Source organism: Lithobates pipiens, unplaced genomic scaffold, assembly GCF_037356315.1.
Source record: "Lithobates pipiens isolate NorthernLeopardFrog02 unplaced genomic scaffold, aLitPip1_a1.2 Scaffold_8, whole genome shotgun sequence".
Lineage (NCBI taxonomy): Eukaryota > Metazoa > Chordata > Amphibia > Anura > Ranidae > Lithobates > Lithobates pipiens.
Window position 1 is genome coordinate 387,636,295 of NW_027507903.1, and position 20,796 is coordinate 387,657,090.

General features: G+C 43.9%; 1 protein-coding gene across 1 annotated transcript in view; it reads left to right on the forward strand.

Annotated features, from left to right (window-relative positions):
- UBE2B (ubiquitin conjugating enzyme E2 B) overlaps positions 1 to 20,796 on the forward strand; it is a 156,148-nt gene that overhangs the window by 98,202 nt on the left and 37,150 nt on the right. The window contains exons 2-3 of the mRNA XM_077473921.1: positions 11,931 to 12,011; positions 13,104 to 13,129. Of these exons, the coding sequence (XP_077330047.1) occupies positions 11,931 to 12,011; positions 13,104 to 13,129 (107 nt within the window). The remainder of the gene's footprint in view (positions 1 to 11,930; positions 12,012 to 13,103; positions 13,130 to 20,796) is intronic.

A 20,796-nucleotide genomic window follows, 5' to 3' on the forward strand; every position in this document is an offset into this window, starting at 1 on the left:
AACTTTCACTTTTGAAGCCGAGGGATCTTCTCACATTGTCGGATCGGGCTCATCTGACAGCCCTGATCCCGCAGCACACCAGGTGGGCCATTCAAAACCAGTCCGCGGGGCCGCGATTGGCCCGCGGGCCGGACTTTGGGCATGCCCGGCCTAGGCTATCTTTTTTATGTAGAGCAACAATTTTTTTTCAGATCCTCAGTTATTTACCATGAGGTGCCATGTTGAACTTCCAGTGACAAGTATGAGAGAGTGATAACACCAAATTATTCTCACCTGAAACCTTGTAGCACTAACGAGTCACATGACACCAGGGAGGGAAAATGGCTAATTGGGCCCAATTATGAAATTTTTACTTAGGCGTGTACACACTTTTGTTGCCAGTGGTTTAGACTTTAATGGCTGTGTGCTCAGTTACTTTGAGGGAACAGCAAATGTACACAGTTATAGAAGCTGCACACACACTACTTTAACATTGTAGAAAAGTGTAATTTCTTCAGTGTTGTCATATGAAAAGGTATAATACAATATTTACAAAAATGTGAGGGGTGTGCTCACTTTTGTCAGATATTGTACATCAGTAACAAGAATACAGTGTAACAAGAAAATTCATGCAAAATCCCACTCGCTGCCAGGGCCTGTACTCCTAAAATTCTTATACTTTATGTACATGCGGTGGACCTCAAGCAGTAAGAGTGAGGCAGGGCGGACCTGTGCGTGGCATCGGTGACCTGCTTCCACTGTGATTGGACACAGCGGGAGCCTGTCAGTGGGCCCGGCAGACCTGATGTCCGGCAGGGCCCACCGATCGTTCCCAAGGCAGACAGAATGGCAGTCTTCTGCCTATGTAAACAAGGCAGATCGCCGTTCTGTGACAGGAAAAGACAGACATTCTACGTTTTTATGCTAAGCAACCCCTAGGAGCACATTTAACCCTTTGATTGCCCCTGATGTTAACCTTTTCCCAGCCAGTGTCATTAGTACAGTGACAGTGCATATGTTTGGCACTGATTGCTGTATTGGTGTCATTGAGCCCCAAAAAAGTGTCACTTAGTGTCAGATTTGCCTGCCGCAATGTCGCAGACTCGCTATAAGTCGCTGATCGCCATCATTACTAGTAAAAAAATAAAATAAAAATTCCATAAAAATATTCTATAGTTTGTAGACTCTATAACTTTTGCGCAAACCAATCAATATGCGCATATTGGGATATTTCTTTCCAAAAATATGTAGCAGAATATATATTGGCCTAAATTAATGAAGACATTAGATTAAAAAAAACCTTTTTATTGGGTATGTTTTATAGCAGAAAGTAAAAGTTCTTTCTTTTTTCAAATTTGTTTATAGCGCAAAAAATAAAAAGGACATCGATTTTTTTTATTTGGGTAAATCGTCGCATGACTGCGGAATTGTCAGTTAATGCAGTGACGTATCTCAAAAAATGGCCTGGTCATGAAGAGGGGTAAATCTTCCAGATCTGAAGTGATTTAAAGGGGTTGTAAAAACAGCGCTCATAATCCCTGCCAAGCCCTCTGCTAAGGAAACATGTATGTACAGTGTATGAGGTTTTTGAAAAAAATTATTTCTTCTAAATGCCTTAATTCTCCTCGCCTATCAGCGGTCACATGACTACACGTCGCTCTCTTGCTTCGATGTATGTAGTACAGAGAGAAGGGTCTAACTCTCCCTCTGATGTCTGCCAGGTGGTCACGTGACCTCCATCATTAGTGCATATATCAGAGGAAGAGCAATGGGCAGTCATGTGACTGCTGATCGGTGAGGAGAAATAAGGGGTTTAGAAGAAGAATTTTAAAACCAGGATACACTATATACTAAATGTTATCCTAGCAGCGGGGCTAGCAGTGATTGTGAACAGTAATTTTTTATACTGCTCAAAATGTTGCTGGGAGGGGTGGCTAACACACAGAGCTGGCGGGGAGGGGAGGGTGGAGAGGATGGGAGAGGGCAAAAAGGAGAGCTGCGGATGACGGAGGCACATAAACTGACCAGTGTCAGAGCTCAGCAGCCATGATTGACCATGATCAGTTTACAGGGGGAGGGTAGAAACTGGCAGGATCAGCCAGGTATTTCTGGTGATACAGGGGGCCAAATTACACAGCACAAGTACTGTGCTGCTATTCATGCTTTAACCACGTCAGCCCCGGAAGGTTTAGCCCCCTTTAATAACCAGGCCTTGTTTTCAAGACGGCACTGCATTGCTTTAACTGACAATTACGCAGGCGTGCGACGCTGTACCCAAATAAAATGCATGTAATTTTTTTCCCCACAAATAGAGCTTCCTTTTCTTCGTGGTATTTTTTGATCACCTCTGTGTTGTGTTGTTTTTTTTTTGCGCTATAAATGAAAAAACGGCAGTTTTTGAAAATAAATAAATTATTTATATATATATATATATATATATATATATATATATATATATATATATATATATATATATATATATATATATATATATATATATATATATATATACACATACACACGGCCCGAATAATTTTGCACGCCCCACTTTTCATTTTTTTATTAGTTAAAAAAGTTTCAAAAATCCAATAGATTTCGTTCCACTTCACAATTGTGTCCCACTTGTTGGTGATTCTTCACAAAAAATTTAAATTTTATATCTTTATGTTTGAAGCCGGTCAACAAACAAACGTAGTGATGTACTACATGTTTTTTCAGCTCTTTAGCACCACCCTTTGGGCACCTTCTGCTAATGTTGTTGTGTTTGGTGAGCATTGATTTCAAGCATGCGTGCTAGTGCTTTGGACTTTTGTCTGACGGACTTGTGTACACATGATCGGAAAATCCGACAAGACCAGTGTCTGTGGAAAATCTTTAAAGCCTGCCACCCAACACTTGTCCGGAAAATCTGACAATTGTCCGATGGAGAGTACAGACAGTAGGATTTTCCACCGTCTATCAATACACAGTTCCTGTCTGAAAATCTGATCGCATGTACGAGGCTTTAGGCAAATATTCATTACCTACTGGGTTATACTTCATCTCCAGGTGAATGGACACTGGTAGACCAAAGGTCTTTAGACAGCAAGTGATCCTCTATATAACCTCACCCATACAGGAAGTACCGTATATACTCGAGTATAGGCCGACCCGAATATAAGCCGAGGCCCCCAATTTACCCCCAAAAAACTGGAAAACTTATTGACTCGTGTATAAGCCGAGGGTGAGACATGGCTGTCCATCCCTGTGTGTCCGTCCATCCCTGTGTGTGTGTCCGTCCATCCATCCCTGTGTGTGTGTCCATCCATCCATCCCTGTGTGTCCGTCCATCCATCCCTGTGTGTGTATCCATCCATCCCTGTGTGTGTGTGTGTGTGTGTGTGTGTGTGTGTGTGTGTGTGTGTATTCATCCATCCATCCATCCCTGTGTGTGTGTGTATCCATCCATCCATCCCTGTGTGTGTGTGTGTGTGTGTGTGTGTGTGTGTACTGTATACAGAATAGGAACAAATAATTATAACTAAAGCCAGAATACACAATGAGAAATGTTACTGTACAGGGTCCATATATACAGAATAACATGCTACATAAAGAAGTCAATTTGTATTGTGGCAGAATTATTTAGTTTTGTCAATAAACCTATCTACTGTAAATATTGAGCAAGGCCTTCTGATTCCTCTTGTATTGTAACTAATGTCTGCCTTCATTTTGTAAAGCATTCTACAAACTGCTGGTGCTATATAAATCCTGTATAATAGTAGTAGTACTATGCAAAGGTCATATTTAAATGTTTGTCAACTTGGAAATCAAAAGAAACAATACATTTTACTACATTTTCCACATGTTAACCCATTAGGCTTGTTAAATCAAGACTCTAGAGATTAAAAGGAATCCATGGTAATTTGCACATCTATAGAGGGCATGAAAGCATATAAAAAAAGTTCCTCTTGCATAATAAAAATATAATATAATTATATTTCAGGAAAAGTAAGTGTTAACATTAGCACAATCTCTGCTCACATCGGCTCCAAAAAATGCTGGTTGGAATTTGGTCTCCTTGGAAACCAAGCCAACAAATTCCAGGGACCGAAGAACAAAATAAAGGACAAAAGATTGTGGAGAACACTAGCCTACCTGTGTCCCAAGCCTCCGTCCCGAGCCGCCGTCGTCCCGAGCCTCCTCTGTCCCGTGCCTCCTCTGTCCCGTGCCTTCCGGTGTCCCGTGCCTCCTCTGTCCCGTGCCTCCTCCGTCCCGTGTCGTGCCGATGGATCGCCGCTCTTCTCGGCGGCCATTCTACGATTCAAAAGCTGCGCCTCCGTCCTCCGCCTGTGATAGGCGGAACACTCAATTTCCCAGCAGCCTGTGTTCCGCCTATCACGGACATCCTCTCATACTCGTCCGTAGTATGAGAATGAACGGATGTCCGTGATAGGCGGAACACTGACTGCTGGGAAATTCAGTGTTCCGCCTATCACAGGCGGAGAAGGAGGCGTGGCTTTTGAATTTTAATGTCCGCCGTCTGTCTGCTCGATACGCTGATCGAGCAGTCAGACAGCGGTGACTCGAGTATAAGCCGAGGGGGCACTTTCAGCCTCAAAAAAGAGGCTGAAAATCTCGGCTTATACTCGAGTATATACGGTACTTCAGTTTTTACCAGTGTCTGCAAAGTGGAGGGCACGGTTGTTTGAGCTCTCTGAGCTCCAGGTCTCTAGTCCCACAAATGGTTCTTAAATGAATCAAGGGATTGACCTATCTGATCCATTTGACACAGGCTCTCTATGCTTCGATAAATGGTACCCGAGCCTCGCAAAGAAGACTCAAGATCCTGCAAAGTTTTGCCTGTAATGCAGCCTTCTGGGCGCTGGGCCCTGTGAAGTGGAATCCTGGACACTACAGTGCTAAGGCATTCCTGCAGGGTGCTTTAAAAAAAAAAAAAAAAAAAAAAAAAGTTTTGAGTACCTGTTTTTTGTGTATTTAATATATAGTTGTGTTTTGTTTTTTGTTTTTTTTAATCTAAATTATAAATACAAGTGAACTAATTGGAGGTTTGTTTTGTTTAATAAATGTTTAAATGTAAGAAATTTTCTGTATCACTTATTACTGAAGGCCGCTTTCACACTGGAGCGGGCAGGCATTGACTATAAAACGCTGCTAGTTTTAGTGGCGCTTTACCGTCATTTTAGTGGCGCTATTCGGCTGCTAGCGGGGCACTTATAACCCAGCTAGTGGCCAAGGAAGGGGTTAAATGCGCTTGTGAAGCGCTTCTGCCAAATCGCATTGCAGGCGCTTCAGCAGTGGTGCCCATTCATTTCAATGGGCAGGAGTGGTAAAGGAGTGGTATACACTGCTCCAAAGATGCTGCTTGCCGGTCTTTTTTTTTTTTTTTTTTTTTTTTTTTTTTTTTTACGTCCTGCCAGCGAATCTCCTCATTGTGAAAGCACTCAGGCTTTCACACAAACGGCAGGGGAGTCTTTTTGAAGGCAATTTACAGGCACTATTTTTAACCCAAAAGCGCCTGAAAAACGCCCCAGTGTGAAAGGTGTCCAACTTAGATTTTATGAGATGAAGGGGGGAAACAAAATCGGCCTAACATACCGGGCCAAAAAAATCGGCATTATATATCGGCCGCCGCGATTTTCTAAATATCGGCATCGGCCAGAGAAAAACCCATATTGGTCGACCTCTACTTAAGAACCAACAAAGGTAATCATCCTTTTGATGCAACACAGAGCAAGATTAATAAGAAGGGGTGTGTGTAAAGATCTACAAAAGAAGGGGTGTGTTTTAAAGATCTACAAAAGAAGGGGTGTGCCTGCCTTTGAACTGCTGAAACTGAGGAGCATTCATCCCCACTGACCAACCTTGCACAGTTGGGGAATATATTAGTCTCTATACCCTGCAATTACAGATAACATAAACCCTCAAGATGGCGATCCACACACTGCCAATTTCTTGATCGAGACATTTTCCTTGTCCGACTACCTCCAGATGAAGCGGATAAAATTCCGCGAAACTAGTCGAGGAATCTCCAAAATGTACTCCTAGAACGGAACTCGATTATGAGTAACTGTACACAAGAAATCTGGGATACACTAGCTTTTTAAATATAATATGTTTCGCTGTATCAATATATTGTTTTTTGTTTGTGAAAAAATTCTTTCCTTGTATTAAAATTTGTACTATTTTATTATATATTTTCTGAGTTTTATGTATCGAATTAAGTACCGGTATAGTCCAACATGCTTTTGGTATGATTGAATTTGGAATTGGTATAGGGAGCTCTTTATCACATCTCCCCTACCTTCACAATTTTCAATCTACCTCCTTTCCCCAAGATTAATAAGAATCTTACAGGTGACAAGAGCACCTTACAGTTAGGTCTCACAGTTAAGTCTATGCACATCAAACATAAGTGAAGGTCCTCCTTTACAGCCCACAAACACTGCTTTGCCCCTCAGGGGTGTCCTTATAAAGGAATCGCAAACTCTTAAGTGAGGTAAAACCACAAAGGTTGCTGGCAATCATGACATGTCATGAAAGTCATAGTAGGTGAGGTTGAAAAAGGCACAAGTCCATTAAGTCCAACCTATGTGTGTGATTATATGTCAGTATTACATTGTATATCCCTGTATGTTGCGGTCATTCAAGTGCTTATCTAATAGTTTCTTGAAACCATCAATGCCCCCTGCTGAGACCACCTCCTGTGGAAGGGAATTCCACATCCTTGCCGCTTTTACAGTAAAGAACCTTCTAAGTAGTTTAAGGTTAAACCTCTTTTCTTCTAATTTTTAATGAGTGGCCACGAGTCTTGTTAAACTCCCTTTTGCGAAAGTTTTATCCCTATTGTAGGGTCACCAGTATGGAAGTTCAGTGCTCGCAACCTTTCCTCATAACGAATATCTTCCAGACCCTTTAGCTTTGTTGCCCTTCTTTGTACTCGCTCCATTTCCAGTACATCTTTCCTGAGGACTGGTGCTCAGAACTGGACAGCGAACTCCCAGGTGCGGCCGGACCAGAGTCTTGTAGAGCGGGAGAATTATTGTTTTACCTCCTGGAATTGATCCCCTTTATAATACATGCCAATATTCAGTTTGCTTTGTTGGCAGCAGCTTGGCATTGCATGCCATTACTGAGCCTATCATGTACTAGGACCCCCAGGTCCTTTTCCATCCTATATTCCCCTAGAGATTCTCCCCCAATTTTATAGATTGCATTCATATTTTTGCCACCCAAATGCATTATTTTATATTTTTCTACATTGAACCTAATTTGCCATATAGTTGCTCACCCCATTCATTTGTTCAGATCTTTTTGCAAGGTTTACACATCCACAGTTAAGGCTTCTGTCTTTCATCAGCCTCTGATTTAGTCATATTTCAGATGCCTAGGTTTGGGAAGTAGTTTATTCAGACTACAAAATGGTATTGCAGTCTGTTACCCCAGAACATTCTTTGCTTCTAATCTGCAGAATTTGGTGGATATATGGGTGGCTGTTAAAGGGACTTTTGGAGCTGGATGTGTTCGTTCCTGGACTCAAAAGATTTTGAATGATTTGTGGCGGTTTGCATATTCAGATAGTCAGTCATTGTGTGAATAATTTTGGAGACTTCCTGTTGTGTATAGGTTTACAAGGCGCATACCTAAACCTCCATCTACTCAATTCCACACTGATTCCTGATATTGATTGTAGGGGAGAACCATTATCAGTTTGTAGCCCTGTTCTTAGGCCTGTCCTCAGCCTTGAGAGTGTTTACAAATGTTTTGGCCTGAGTGCTAGCTGAAGGGGATTTCCATCATGGCTAGGGCCGAAACAAGTAATCGATCAATCGACAACTAATCGATTACCATTTTCATAATCGATTAATTGGCCACTAACATAATGGGGTTAAAATTAACACTTTAAAGTGTTAGAGCAAATTGCTACTGTAAATATTACTTTCACTGCCCCATAATAAAAAATGAACCCCTTACAGTATCGATTATTTGCTCTTTTTGTACTAATTTTAGTTTTTTTAACCCCATTATGTTACTAAACATCTCAGGCCTGGGTCACACCTGTTTTTTTTTGGTGCTTTTTGCAGAAACAGTTCATTTACATGGTTTCCTATGGGACACGTTCACATCCATGATTTCTTCATCTGCTCCATATTTGGAAAAGACAAGGACTTTTTGTTTTAAACGCAAAACGGTGCTATTTTTTTTTTTGGTTCAATATACTTCAATGGAGAAGCTACAGAAAAGCATGTAATCATCCGTTTTTACTGCAATTTGTGTTTTTTAATCTGCCCAACAACAAATTGGCCAAAAAATATGTAAAAATGCAAATTGCAGCAAAATTATACTTTGTTGTTTCGATTAATAATCTTAAAAATAAAAAAAAATCGGCCAACTAATCGATTATGAAAATAATCGTTAGTTGCAGCCCTAATCATGGCATACTTGGACAGATTACTGTTAAGGGCAGATGTACACCTTTTTGTGGACAATCTTCCGATGTCATGTATCGTACAAGATTTTGGCTGAACAATTATGTATGTTCATCTCCTTGCTTGGATTATCTAGGCATCGTTATGGACACTGGACTAAGTTTTTCTACCACCTGAAAGTTCTAGAAGCTTCAGGACCATTCAGCAACAGATTCATGTTTAGCATCTACAGAAAGATCTTTGGTCCTCCCTTTTGCATATGTATAGGAGTGTCGGGCTTCGTGGTGACCAGGTTTTGAAACCGTTACCATACCACTCATGGAATTGCCAACAGGAAATTCTATGAAAGTGGAACAAGCCTCTGTTTTCCCTGGACAGGGAAACACTGTATGCAGATGAGATTGTCAGTTGATGGCTGGCATCTCTAAGATGTTTGCAAGACAGTTGGCAATAGGAATACACCCCAGGCATAGAAGCATTTCAGCTGTCGAAGTCTAGACCAGCTGGAACGGTCACTTTCCTGGGGGAGTTTCAACTAATTTGTGCCTGGTGGAGGATATGGTAACAGCTTGCCTCAACAGTCCTTAGAGCAGTGATGGTGAACCTTGGCACCCCAGATGTTTTGGAACTACATTTCCCATGATGCTCATCTATACTGCAGAGTGCACTGATTGGCATCCCTGGTGGGCACTAATTGGAATCCCTGGTTGGCACGGGTTGGCATTTGTGGGCATCCTTGATGGGTCTGCACTGATCGATTATATCAGTTTTAGAAGAATAGTGAGGACCTCCTTGTAAATCTTGGAATGAAACTGACTGTTGTGAGAGGTCAGATTAGGGAGAGCAAATAGATTTTCACGATAAATGAAAAGACATAAACTCTGCTGTCAGGGAGAAGGAACAAGAGTTTAAAGCGGAGTTCCACCCAAAAGTGGAAGTTCTGCTTTAAAGAGGTGTCAGCCTGCTCACGTAATTTTTATTTAAAAACCTCTTTGCCATTCTGAAGCTTCCCTCCAACCACTTTGCATATTTTATATATACTTTGATTCTGTACTTGCCAACTAATGCTGCAGAAATCTCCCTCCACTGAGTCTGGCTGCATCCATTTTAACTGTGGGCAGCTGCACCCCAGGAAATAAGTCTAGGTAGAGTCCATAAAGGGCATCAGTATTGGCTGCTCTTTCTTGTAAAGAGGCATATATTATTTTTTGTTCACAAGGATGAGGTAGTATTGCGTCCTCATCCTAACTTTTTACCAAAGGTGGTATCAGGTTTTTATCTAAACCAGAATATTGTTCTACCGTCCTTTTTCCAGAACCCTGTTCTTTGGAAGAAAAATCGCTACTTTTGTTTTTTTGATGTGGTGAGAGCACTCAATGTCTACTTAAAGGCGATTGCTCAGATTCGAAAAACTGATGTTTTTATTCGAGTTGCCTGAAAGTCCTAAAGGAGGACAGGCAGCATCAAAATCTACTATTTTAAATAGATATGACAAGTAATCATTCAAGCTCATGGTTAAGGAGGTGGATTCCACCCTCTCAAATCAAAAAGCACTCTTCTAGGGCTGTTAGTGCTTCCTGGGCAGTGCATCACCAAGCCTTCATGGTTCAAATCTGTAAGGCCGCAACTTGGTCTTCAGTCTATACCTTTACCAGATTCTATCAAATAGATGTAAAAGGTCATGGGGCTATTGCTTTATGGGCGCAGGGTACTGCAGGCTGCAGGATTAGTCCTCTAGTCTTATTGCCCTACTTTTTGTTGTGTCTCCCTCCCTTCAGTTGGCTTTGCTAAGGGACATTCTACATAGTAACTACTATGGCTCTGTGTCCCGTGATGTACGATAAGAAAATAGGATTTTTAACCACTTCGCATCCAGGCCAGTTCTGACATTTCTCTCCTACATGTAAAATTCATATTTTTTATTTTTTTTGCTAGAAAATTACATAGAACCCCTAAACATTATATATATGTTCTTTAAGCAAAGACCCTAGAGAATACAATGGCGGTCGTTGCAACTTTTTATCTCGCACGGTATTTGCTCAGCAATTTTTCGAACTTGTTTTTTTCAGGAAAAAAAAGCAGTTTCATGCTTTAAAAAAAAAAAACAGTAAAGTTAGCCCAATTTTTTTTTGCATAATGTGAAAGAGGAAGATACGCCGAGTAAATGGATACCCCACATGTCACGCTTCAAAATTACATGCGTTCGTGGAATGGTGCCAAACGTTAGTATTTAAAAATCCCCATAGGCGACGCTTTTAAATTTTTTTTTTTTTTTTTTTTTTTTTTTTTTTTTTACTGGTTGCATGTTTTGGGTTACAGAGGAGGTCTAGGGCTAGAATTATTGCTCTCCCTCTAACGTTCGTGGCGATACCTCACATGTGTGGTTTGAACAGTTTTCATATGTGGGCGGGACTTGAGTATGCGTTCGATTTTGCGTACGAGCTCAAGGGGACAGGGGCGCTTTAAACTTTTTTTATATATAAATTTTTTTTTTTTTTTTTTTTTTTTTTTAGTTTGACACTTTAAAAAAAAAAAAAAAAATGTGATTACTTTTATTCTTATTTCAAGGAATGTAAACATCCCTTGTAATAGGAATATGGCATGATCGGACCTATTTACAGTGAGATATGGGGTCAATAAGACCCCACATCTCACCTCTAGGCTGGAAAGCCTAAAAAAAAAAAAAAAAAAAAACGATCCTGGCTTCCCAGCCAAAGCAGCGCCGTTAATTTGAATGCAGAGGCCGGGCGTGACGTCATAACATTGCGCCCGGCCTCCGAACGATCATAGAGACTCCGGGACCATCTGGTCCGCCAGAAATCTCTGATCTCATCCTGTGACCGACTCACCGATGGAATCGGTGAGTCGGTAGAAGCACCGGAGGGGGGAGGGGGCGTCCCCTCCCGCCGCCCGTAAGAACGATCAAGCGGCGGAACAGCCGCTATGATGGTTCTTATGGTGCAGGGAATCGCCGGCTGAAAATGCCGATATCTGACGTATGACGTAGCTTGGGCTCCAAGTGGTTAAAACGGCTTATCGATAAAATCCTTTTCTTTGAAGTACATCACGGGACACAGTGGTACCTCCCTTCTTTGGTATACACGTGTACTGCTTTGCTACAAAACTGAGATACTCCCAGTAGTGAGAGGGGTTATATAGGGAGTGCACTTTTTTTCTTTGGGCATGCCAGTGTTCATCACCTGAAGGGGGCCTATAACCACATAGCAACTATTTTGGCTCTGTGTCCCGTGCTGTACTTCAAAGAAAAGGATTTTACAGGTAAGCTGTTTTAAAAATCCTATTTCCCTCAGCTGGTTGAATCTCTTCTTCATTGCAAAGGCAGACAGTAAGCCAAGTATACAGGATTACCTACTCTAAAAATTTAGGTTCCCCTGCTTTCTCTAGATTTCAGCAGTTGATTGAGTCTCTCTCGATCTCGATCTATCTATCTTAGTTTGTTATGTAAAACGTAAAAATAATGTAAAATTGAATTTTTATAACCCTTTTAAATGTTTACCTTTACAGATTACAGGAAGATCCTCCTGTTGGCGTCAGTGGTGCACCATCTGAAAATAATATTATGGTCTGGAATGCAGTCATTTTTGGGTATGTTTGTTAGATCTCCTTCAACTGACAACATGGCTGCTATACTTTTTAAAGTGGTTATAAATGTTAATTATTATTAATTTTTTTTAAAATAATAAATACATTATGCTTCCCTGCTTTTGCACAGAGCAGCCCTGATACTCCTGCCCCAGTGGCACTTCTGGCCCCTCCCCTTGCCACGCTGCTTGCTCTGGGGGGACTCATGCATGTTTGCTCCTGAGCTGCCTCTGTGTGTCTAAGGGACACACGGAGCATGGCTCAGCCTCGTTCCCTCCTCACTGGCCAATGGCTCTTGCTGCTGTGTCTCAGCCAATGAGAAAGGAGAGGCCTGGGAGAGCCACTGCTCTTGTGCACATTGCTGGATCGAGGTTAGGCTCAGGTAAGTATAAGGGGGGCGCTACACACTGGAGGTTTTTTTCCTTCATGCATAGAATGCCCTTAAGGGCTTGTTCACACTGGCACCACATATCACAATGCCTGTGAACATGTGCTGCTAAACTTTGTGTTTTGTTTTATTTATATTAATATGATGTACTTATGTCTGAGTTAAATCTGTACACACAGTTTGCCCAACTATTCTAAGAAGCGCCAGTTTAAAGCTCTTGATAACTCAAGCTGACATCGACAGAAAAGTATAAACCATAACTCCTCTCCCTCTCCTCCGCTTTCTTTATGGCTGTGACTGAGGTTTCGTTCAGATAAGAGCTCAAAGTTTCTGCTGTTCTCTTAACAAACCCTACCACTGTAGGTGTGTAGTAAATGTTTATTTGTAATTATTTGCAAAGCTTGTATACATAAATTAAAAGGGTGTATAAATCTATTAAAGTTTAATAAAATATACATACAGTTCTGCTTATTAATGAACTAGTAAAAAATATTTTTAGTTACAAATTCCTCAGTAAATGGCATATGTGTTACTATCCTTTTTTGTTTTTGTGTGCATGGAATGAAATGGTCTTTATTTGAAGAAACTGCACGGTGAGTGGTCGTACTCTTGTAAACTAGGAGAATTCAATGTTTTTTTTTAGCCTTTATAAATGGTGGTACTATACACATTTTAACTTACACTGTATATTCCATTTTTTTTTCTAGACCTGAAGGAACACCATTTGAGGATGGTAAGTTTCCTATAACTGTTTATTGTGCAGAGGATTTGCACACCTGTGTGATGACTGCAGTACAACTTAAAAATCAACTAAAGGAAATCTGCTAGAAGAAAAACAGGTTGCATATATTTACCTCTTAAAATGTTTGTTAGTTACCAGATTGTCGTGACCATTTTACTTGACTTTTTTGCCATCCCTGCCCCTCCTTACCTGGGGAAGCACATACTGTATACTACAAGACAGTTTATTGGATGGTGAAATGTGATATGCAGCTACATAGAGTCTTCCCTCCCTAAGGATCACTCGCTATCTATTGTGGGGCAGTAGAAGAGGGCTAATAGAAAGGTATAGTGTGTTTGTTTTTTTTGTGTTTTTTTTATGGATACCCTTCAAACGTGTGAGACCCCTCCAATTGTTTCACAGAGCCTGAGGAAGTGGGATATTTGGAACTCGTGAAAAGCGCCATGACATACTGTCGAGATTCCCCCCCCCCCCCCCCCCCACTATTATCATCTAGAATCTTGAAATCATCTGATGTGACTACAACAAAGGATGTGTGTGTGTGTATGTATATATGTGTGTGTGTGTGTGTGTGTGTGTGTGTGTGTGTGTATATATATATATATATATATATATATATATATATATATATATATATATATATATATATATATATATAATTTTTTTTCTCAGAATAGGGTGGGAAAGCCAACATTATACTGTAAAATCTTTTTTTATGTCAATACATCAGGGATCTGTAAATAGGCCACGTGTGGCAATAATGCATTGTACTTTTTATACTTTGTGAATAAATGTGTGTGTGTGTGTATATTATTTAGGCACCTATAAAGTCCCTTTTGTATAGCGTTTGCTTATGTTGACCTCCTTAAAATGTTTACCAGGTTGTCGTGATCCTTTTACTTGAGACTTTTGAATGAGTTGGGGGATAATGTAAAGTGACAGGGCCGTATGACCTTCCTGATCTGCTTGACTAAAAAATGATTGAAGTCGAGGGTCATCTCTGCAGCCAGTCAACTTACATTTCCAAGAATTCAGCAAAGGTCGCAATTTGTGTGTCATTACAGGTTTTCTTTATGCTAAGCAGCCATGTCGTTTTAGATCTTTGTGCTCTTATAGAGAATACAGATCAGTGTTAGCCCTTGTACACACGGTCAGATTCCGACAACCAAATCCGTCGGACTTTGTCCGAAACTGTTGTATACACACGGTCGGACGAAGTTGTCGGGAAATCCGATCGTGCAGAACGTGATTACGTTATTTCATTACGATGGGACTACGTTCAGGCTAGTAGCCAATAGCTTTGGTGTAGGAATTTGATCTGAGCATGTGTGGCACTTTGTCCGATCGGAACATTTTGTCGGAAAATTTTACCAACAAGTTAGAAAATTTGGTCTGTCGGATACTCCGACGGAAACAGTCTGATGGAGACCACACACAGTCGGAATGTCCGACAAGACGGTCCGATCGGACACATTCCGTCGGAATCTGCGACCATGTGTACAAGGGCTTATAGTGCTCCAGTTTGGCAACGTTGCTTCTCCCTGGGGCAGATTTACTTAACCAGGAAGATAAATTGCTTAATCAGCAATTATGTTGCCTCCTGTCTGGCTGTGTGGTATGAAAATAATGTGCATTCAACTGTGCATTAAGCAGTTTGCCTGGGTTTTTATATAATATAAATATGCCGTTCCTAATCTTTTGTTAAACCTGGACTTTACGTTTTTGAAAAAATGTAAACCAACTGTTTTAGTTATTACATCGCTGTCAAAATTATTTCTTAGAAGTGTATATTATAAGACTGGTGTAACTCGTCTCATGCTTGCCTTTTATTAAAGTATAACTAGAGGCACAGCTTTTTTATTTTTGGACAGAGTGGAGATGGGTTGGAGCATCCATTAGACTTTTACTAAAAGAGGTGAGGGTAGAAAGGTGCCAGGCATGCATAATGTAGTGCAGTTTATTGAAAACAATAATAAAAACATTGATGGCACTCACAGCATGGTTTGGGTGACTGTGTGCGGCCACAGGTGGGAGCCACCGGGACAGTGCAACGAGAGCCGCGGTCTGTGACTGGGAGAGGAAAGTGTTCAAGGTGCCCTTGGGAAACCTGCGGAGCAAGTTGTCCATCCAGTGGGAGCCAGAGCCGAACAGACCAGAGTCGCCGGGATGAACAGTCCAGACCTGAAAACATCCGCCCAGGGAGAAGGTGTTCAGCTGGTGTAGGCGCACCAATGATGGTGGTTACCAATAGGAAAAGTATTGGAGGGGAAATCTTCCAATGGGGACACTAATTCTGATGACCTGCGGGTCCCCAAGCAATTCCTTTTAATTTGCAGGGATTTTCTCTCACGTCTCACATGTTTAAGCTGTGGGATAAGAAGTGAAGGTAAAGCTTCCCAATGGGAGATTAATTGACAGGGGTTATTAACCCTCCCTTACTCTATCCAAAATGTAAAAAAAAAAAAAAAATTGCTCATAGTTCTATAACAACTTGCTACCCAGGCCAATTCTGACACTTCGCTCCTACATGTAAAAACCATAATTTCTCTTATATTCGCCGACCAACACAGCTCCTCTCTTAGCCATTGGGTTGTCATGCCCATTACTAGGAGAATACTAGGCATTAGTTGTGATACAACACTCAGAACTCTTTAGTTCTGCCCAGAGGTCGGTCCCTTGGGCAACAACCCTCCAGCCTACAGTCATCAGTTTTATTTTGCCTAGTGAAGGAGAAAGACCTAGGAACCCTGTGGGCCCATCGGTCCGTGCTTTTTTTTTTTTTTTCAGCAGAAGCGTGACTTTTTGTGCAAGATGATTGAGCCTGTGGTCTACTATCAACAGCTGGCTGGGTGACAGGCTGAATACTCTTATCCTTGTAGTCTCCCCAGTCCGGCCATCGAGTGTGTGCAGGCCGCAGCTGCGCGCTAGGCAGGCCACGCCGAAACCTCAGCTCCAGAGGTGGTCGGTGAACTTTTATGCTCCGGGGCATACATATCACCGGGCTACTGATGTCTGCGTCACACTATGCCGGGACAGCAGCATGTACTGATCAGTGAGTGGGTCTGTGATGGAATGTCTCCCAGCTCTCCAGGACGGGTAAGCACAGCTCTCCCTCCCTCAGGAGGGCTAAGCAGCTGGGCATTCCCTGGGAGGTCGATTCGGGGGGTCCCTCACCTCCCTCTCTTCTCTCCCTGTCCCTATCTTCCCTCCCCGTGTGGGATGCTGCATGTAGCTGCTGAGCGGTGTTTGTGTGTCTATGCAGGGGCTCTCTGGGGGGGTTCTCACCTGGGGGGGGGGTGCGCTGGCTAGCTGTATCCTGCGTCCTGTCTTCGTGCCCCTGGAAGGTGTCTGTGAGGCCATGCTGGTGTCTAGTGCAGTGCTGTGCTTGCTGCCATCGTTTTCTCCCTGTACCTCATGGAGCTGCCATTTTCCTGGTGATTTCCCATACAGGACACAGCAGCCATTTTCTAGAAGCCTGAACCCTTTTTTTTTGGTCTCTAGAGGCAGTGCTCCTGTGCTCACAGCCATTTTCCCTGTGTTTTTTGTCCTTGTGCTGGACGCTGGGCGGCCATTTTCTTGAAGCCTGAGCACACTTCAGAGCAGTTTTAGCGCCATTTACAGCTGCTTCCACCACCACAGCACTGTTTCCTCTGCACCTGGGAGCCAACAGGGGCTACAGGCAATACCTGATGCATAGCGCAAAAAAAAACTGGGTTGCCTGCGGACTGCGCAGTGCCCATGGATACCCTGACGGCGGTCCTCAATTCGTTCGTTGCCAAGATGGAGGCGGCACGTGGGAAAAAGTGTGCAAAAAAGCAGCCCCTGCCCCCCCCCCCCCCCCCCGTCCTCTGGAGAGAGCTCTGATGCAGACTTGGGTCCTGCTGAGGCTGGTGACCCCTGCTCTGTCTTGTCAGATGATGCTGACCAGGACCGTTCAGACAGTGAGGATGAGTCCCCGTTCGGGTCCATGCACGACAAAGCGCTTGTTGAAGCACTTCTCACAGCTGTGCGTGATACCTTGAAGATTCAGGAGCCAGCAGATCCCCTCTGCTGATGTAGCTGTCCCCTTTGGGTCCCGCAAGCCAGCATGTTCACCTAAGGCAGTGATGGCTAACCTTGGCACCCCAGATGTTTTGGAACTACATTTCCCATGATGCTCAACTACACTGCAGGGTGCAAGAGCATCATGGGAAATGTAGTTCCAAAACATCTGGGGTGCCAAGGCTCGCCATCACTGACCTAAGGTGTTCCCGTATCTGACTTATTTTGACACGTTCTTTTACAAGGAATGGGGTCGCCTGCAATGGACCTTTTCGGTCCCCTAATCCATGGGGGGGTGTTACCCTTTTGAGGAAAGCCTTCTCAAGAAATGGCCGGCTCCTCCGGTCGTGGACCTCCCAGTATCCAGGTTAAATAAAGTAACCATGATCCTGGTAGAGGGGACTCCTGCATTTAAGGATCCCCTCGGACAGGAAGGCCGAGGCAGTGGCTCGTTCCTTGTTTACGGTTGTGGGGTCAGCCGTGCGACCAGTACTGGCACCCGCACTTGTGTCGCAGACACTGAGTGGGCAAAACTGTTGCACCGCAAATGGGGAGAGCAACAAGCTTCTTCTGTCTGCGTGGAACTAGCAGACCAACTAGTGCAAGGCCTTAAGTATGTTTGACACAGCCCTGGATACTCTTCCTCTGTTATCCAGGGCTTCAGTGTCAGCAGTGGTGCTGAGGCGCCTAATTTGGTTAAAATGCTGGTCTGCTGACTAGGCATCTAAAAAAGCCCTGACGGATCTACCTTTCCTTCGTTGATAGGCTTGGAGCCTCTTTAGATGACATTATTAAAAATGCCACAGGTGGTAAGAGTACACTACTCCCACAGGCCAGGAAGGCTAAGGAGCCACGCCGTAAGCAAGGGCCCTCTTTTTCCGCTCACAAGTGGCTTTTGTCTGCCCGGAGCTTCGGGCAAATAGCCCCAGCCCAAGAGGATGGCTTCTGAAGGACAAAAGCGTCCCTGGAACCGCAAGCCTGCAAGCAAAAGTGCTACAGCATGAAGGTTTGCCCCCACCCGCAACTCGGGTGGGGGGTCGCCTTCGGGACTTTGCAGCCCAGTGGACCTTTCGGCTGTTCGACCAATTGGTCTGCGATCTAATTTCCTCAGGCTACAAGATGGAGTTCCTCTCTTGGCCGCAAAACAGGTCCCCCCCCCCCCCCCCCAGCATACCGGTACTGCCGGCTCACCGGGAGGCCCTCTTGGGGGTAGTAAGAGCGCTGCTGAATCGTGGGGTGATAGTACCTATTTCGTAATGTTTCCAGGGGTTCTACTCAAACTGTTTGGACGTACCCATTCCTTCTTGGGGACTACAATCTTAAAAGCCCTCAATTACTTTGTAAAAGTACAGGGGTTCAGAATGAAATCAGTTTGCTCAGTAGTCGCTGCACTCCATCAAGGGGACTACCTGTCGTCTTTGAAAATTCAGGATGCATACCTGCACATACCCTTATGCCTTTGGCGTCAGCTGTATGCAATTTGCAGTTGGGGAAGCCCACTACCAGTTTGTGGCTCTTCCCTTTGGTTTGACATCAGCCCCCTGAGTCTTTACCAAGGTATTGGCTCCTTTTTTGGCATTGCTGTGACAACGCGGGATTGCGGTCGTGGGTTACCTAGACTATCTCCTCCTGAGAGCATCTTCCGCCTCAGACTTAGAGGAGGATGTGGCGATCACCATGCAGACCCTGTTGGAATTTGGGTGGCTGTTGAACCTAAAGAAGTTGGTGATCGTACCGACTCAGCATTTGGAGTACCTAGGCTTGCTGCTGGACTCCATGGAAGCGAGAGTGTTTCTCCCTTCAGACGACAAACTGCAGACTCTCAGAGCCGCAGTAAATCTGCTGATGGGCCACAAGTGGTCATCGCTACACTTCTGCATGCAAGTCCTGGGACTCATGGTGGCCTCCTTCGAGGCAGTACCATATGTCCAGTTCCACACCAGAGTTCTGCAGAAGGAGATTTTGATGAAGTGGGACAAATCTCCATTGTCCCTGGATCGACAGATTCAGGGGAGCCAATTAGTCAGGGATTCCTGGTACTTCAGCCCGGGAAGTCGTTCCTACCTCCTGAAATGGACGGTGATCACAACAGACGGCAGCCTATCCAGTTGGGGTAAAGTAATGGGAGTTCAGTCGACTCAGGGCCTCTGGTCGACGGAGGAATCTAAGTTGCCAATCAATCTGCTCGATCTGAGAGCGATCAGGCTATGCCTCTCCACATGGTTGATCAGACTGCGAGGGTGTCCGATCAGGATCCAGTCAGACAACGCCACGGCTGTGGCATATGTCAATCACAAAGGAGGAACAAGAAGATCGGCCGCCACACGGGAGGTTGCTCACATACTTCAGTGGGCAGAGCTACACTTCCCGGCCCTGTCGACCATTTACATCCCGGGAGGGGAGAACTGTCAGGCGCACTATCTAAGTTGCCAGATGCTGTACCCAGGAGGATGGGCTTCGCATCCAGAGGTGTTCAGGCTACTGTGCCTGCGGTGGGGCAAACAGACATGGATCATCTGGCTTCCCATCTCAATCGTAAGGTGCTGAGATTCGTGTCCAGGACAAGGGATCCATGGACAGATACGCCATATGTGCTGATGGCTCCGTGGGATCAGTACCAGCTGATCTGCACCTTTTCTCCACTAAAACTGTTACCACGTCTGCTTCGCAGAGTGGAAGCTGAAGGGATCCCAGTAATATTGTTTGCCCCAGATTGGCCTCAGCATCCTTGGTACGCAGACCTAGTGCGCCTGGTGGCAGACTCTTCCTGGCGACTGCCATTGCGAGAGGACCTTCTGTCTCCAGGTCTGATTCTCCATCCTGCCTTACCATTGCATGGCTTTAACCGTATGGCTATTGAGAGCCAGGTGTTGAGGGACCGGGGTCTTTCGGACTCTGTGATCCCAACTATGCTGAGAGCACGGAAATCTTCTTGGAAGATATATCCTCATACCTGGAAGGCCTACATCTCCAGGTGTGAGGAGAAAGGATGGCGTCCGCGCTCCTTTTCTGTATCCAGGATCCTGCTGTTTTTACAGCAAGGTGTAGATCAGAAATTAGTTTTAAGCACCATTTAAGGGACAAATATATCAGCTTTGGCTGTCCTTTTTTTTATTTTTTTATTTTTTTCCTTCAGCGACCATTGGTGTCTCACTCTCTAGTGAGCACTTTTGTTCAAGGGCTCCAACATGTGGTTCCTCCGGTGCGTCCACCGTTACCCCCGTGGGGTCTGAATCTGGTGTTAGCGGCGTTTCAGAAAAAAATATATCAGAGAGATTCTCCTGTTGACTCTTTCCCAGAAAGTGGTCTTTCTAGTGGCCATCACTTGGCCAGGAGGGTTTCGGAACTGTCGGCCTTGTCTTGCAAGTCTCCCTATCTGGTTATCCACAGGATAGGATGATGGTGTTGCGTCCAGAACAGTCTCTTCTCCCAAAGGTGTTTTCGGCATTCCACATAAATGAAGCATTGTGTTACCATCTCTGTGTCCTAAGCCGACACATCCTAAGGAGGTGGCCCTCCATTCCCTGGACGTGGTTCGGGCTCTGTGTGGTATTTGTCACGGCTCCCTTCCGGAAGTCAGGCTCCTTGTTTGTTTCGGTGGCTGGTCCGAAAAAAGG